The sequence below is a fragment of the Primulina eburnea genome, chromosome 7 (genome assembly GCF_022965805.1).
Source record: "Primulina eburnea isolate SZY01 chromosome 7, ASM2296580v1, whole genome shotgun sequence".
Taxonomy (NCBI): Eukaryota; Viridiplantae; Streptophyta; class Magnoliopsida; order Lamiales; family Gesneriaceae; genus Primulina; species Primulina eburnea.
The window spans coordinates 14652653-14655764 of NC_133107.1; the positions used below are offsets into that span (position 1 = coordinate 14652653).

Sequence of the window (3112 nt, forward strand, 5' to 3'; positions counted from 1 at the left end):
GATAGCCAATTCATTCCCAAAATAACATCAAACGCCACCATGGGAATAATAATAAGATCAGCAAAATAGATTTTCTCATTCATTTGTATTGTACAACCTTTAAGAATACTAGAAGACCATAATTCGTCTCCCGATGACAACAAAATACTATAGTGGAGGGGTTCATAAGATGGAACAACATTCAAGGAGCGCAAGAAAATTTCAAACATAAAAGAATGTGTAGCACCAGTGTCAATCAATGTAATAGCGGCCTTGTCTGAAATTAAGATAGTACCTGATATAACAGAAGAATCAGGATTTGCGCCTTCTTTGGTCATTGCAAAGATTCTGCCTTGAACCCTATCATTCCCTTTCTCACCCTTTACTGGACAATTTTTGACGACATGTCCAACACCTCCACAACTAAAGCATTGATTACTTCCAACTAAACTTTCACTTGTATGCATTTTGCCACATTTCGGACATACAGGTCGATCATACGCAAGCGGTGGCATAGGAGCTTTGGGTCGATGCTCCTCTTTCTCTTTGCATCTGAACTTGCCCTTACCTTTCCATCCAGAACCTTCGCCCTTAGTAGAAAAATCTTGGTGCTTCAGCTGTCTTTCTCTTTCAATTTCCTTCTCGTCCTGCTCAGCCATCCTTGCTTTTTCAACAATCTTTTTATATTAAGCAGCTTTAGACATTCGAACGTCTCTTTTAATTTCAGCCTGGACACCTCTAAGAAAATGCTCACCCTTTTCAATGTCATTGCTGGCCAGATATGGGGCAAACTGACACCCCTCTTCGAATTTGAGAGTATACTCTTGCATTGACATATTTCCTTGCCTCGGTTCTAGGAATTTCTTCACTTTCTGACTTCGAACATCTCGAGAAAAATATTTGTAATAGAATAAATTTTTAAACTGCTGCCAGTTTAGTGTCGAGACATTAACTAATATATTGGTGGCGTCCCACCAAATCCTCGCCATCTTGGTCAGTAGAAAAATGGCACAGCTGACTCGATCTTTATCGTCAAACTGCAGATAATCATAAATAGCCTCTACAGCTTTGACCCATTCCAAGGCAACCATGGGATCAGTGCTTCCCTCAAATTCTGGTGGCTTCATCTTACGAAATCTCTCGTATGTGCCTTCACTACTGGGCTCGGGCCTCACTTGCTCTCTCTCTCTCTCTCTCTCTCTCTCTCTCTCTCCCTTGCCCTGCATTCTGCATCCGTAAGAGCTGCTGGATTTGCTCGCTGTGTACTTTGGACTGTTCTTTTAGTAACTTGGTAAATTCATCAACCACTCTAGATGATGAACTATCCTCCCCTTCTGATGATTTACGTTTAGGCGGCATGATCCTATGATACTTATTAGTTTACAACCATTTCGACACATAACTTATCATAATTATTGAGGCAACACATCCATATTATATCAAATAATGCAGGTACATACATACCGAAATGTCGACAGCAGAGGAAGTCATATGCCAAATCATTGGTCCGAAAATCTCGGCTCTGATAACACTAATTGTAACACTCGTGACGAAAATGCATAATTAGTGCGGAAGCTTTAAATATAATTTGGATAAAATGTGTACTTTTAAAAAAAATTGGGCAGCATCTCCCCGTAAATAGGACATGCCACCTGCCTCAAGCAACACATAAACACATGCAAAAGATTTTCATATACATCAGATACCATTTAGTATAGTATCTACACATATTTTTAATTCAAATACCAAAACAACATTTTCAAGGTTTCCCAAATAACCAAAAGTTCAACTCAACAAAATAACATCCAATCGAAATCTTCAAAGTTTAGCATATGTCCGTCACTCGCTTCGACAACTCAGGGATGATCAATCTTTCTTACATGTGCCTGCATCACATGAACATAACTGGAATTAGTATAAAACTTAGCAAATGGAATCAATACTAACAAGATACAGATATATATCTTTTTATTGTAAAACATAAAATATATAGCCTCAATTTCATTTTGTTTAAAAACATTATCCATCTCATTTCATAAACTTCGAATCATCATTAATATCATCCCTCAAGAATCATAATACAACAATACATAGGGATGATATTCATTTCATTGATTAACTGAAGAATTGATAGTTCTTATAAGATAGTTCATTAATTTCTAACCTTCTTCGTAATAACGAATCTTATAGGAGGGACATGTACCTCTGCATAAAATGCATCTTATAAGAGAGCACATGTTTTCATCGTTAATTGGCCAATTACATTGTGGATTTAGAATGGCCAGAGGCAACACCGCTACTATTACTATCAATCCAATCATTCAATCATATAAAACTTCGTTCAAACATTTTATCGAACATCTTTGAGGCATCATTTAAAGTTTAACTCCTTTCATTCAAAAATGCATATAATTGCACAACCATATATACATACATATATATATATATATATATATATATATCATGAATGGAATTTGAAAGGAGTTAACGTCATAAAATCATCAAAACACATATATATATAGGATCATGTAATGCATTGAAGAAATGATTCCACTTACAACACTTGGAGCAATTGGTTTCCTAAATCTTTACGATGATCCTACAACAATAAACCCAAATAATAACCTTAGATGACCATTTAATCCAATACATCAATCACAACTATCATCCCCCAATTTAACCATCTACAATAACTCAAGAACAAGAAGAGAAACCACGTACCTTTGCTCCTTTAACTAAAAAGATGGAGTTCCAACTCCAGATTGAAGATTAATTGCTTGAATGAATGAGAGAAGAAGAAGAAGAAGAAGAAGAAGAGAAGAACCCTAGCCTTACACGATGGAGAAGAGAAAGGAAGAGAATGAAAATGAGGAAAAATGAAGTTTTGATCAATTATATGCCTTAAAATACCAAAAACACGTTTCTAAACTTTGTTGGGCGCCCGGGCGGACATCCTTTTCCATTCGGGCGCGGAACTCTCGACTAAAAACCCAAAATTTTCGAAATAGGCCCGCCCGGGCAGACATCTTTTCTGTTCGGGTGCGCTCTGCGCACAGCCATAATAAAGATTGCTTCTGAAATGCCTCTTCCCTTCAGAATTAGGAAAGGTGGTAAACATGAAAGTTGTAACTCT

The 3112-nt window shown here is 36.9% G+C and overlaps 1 protein-coding gene across 1 annotated transcript; it reads right to left on the reverse strand.

Moving 5' to 3' along the window:
- Positions 1 to 665: 665 nt before the first annotated feature.
- On the reverse strand, positions 666 to 1205 carry LOC140835715 (uncharacterized). The gene has a single exon (XM_073201121.1). The coding sequence runs from the start codon at positions 1203 to 1205 to the stop codon at positions 666 to 668; it is 540 nt and encodes a 179-aa protein (XP_073057222.1).
- Between the last annotated feature and the right edge of the window lie 1907 nt (positions 1206 to 3112).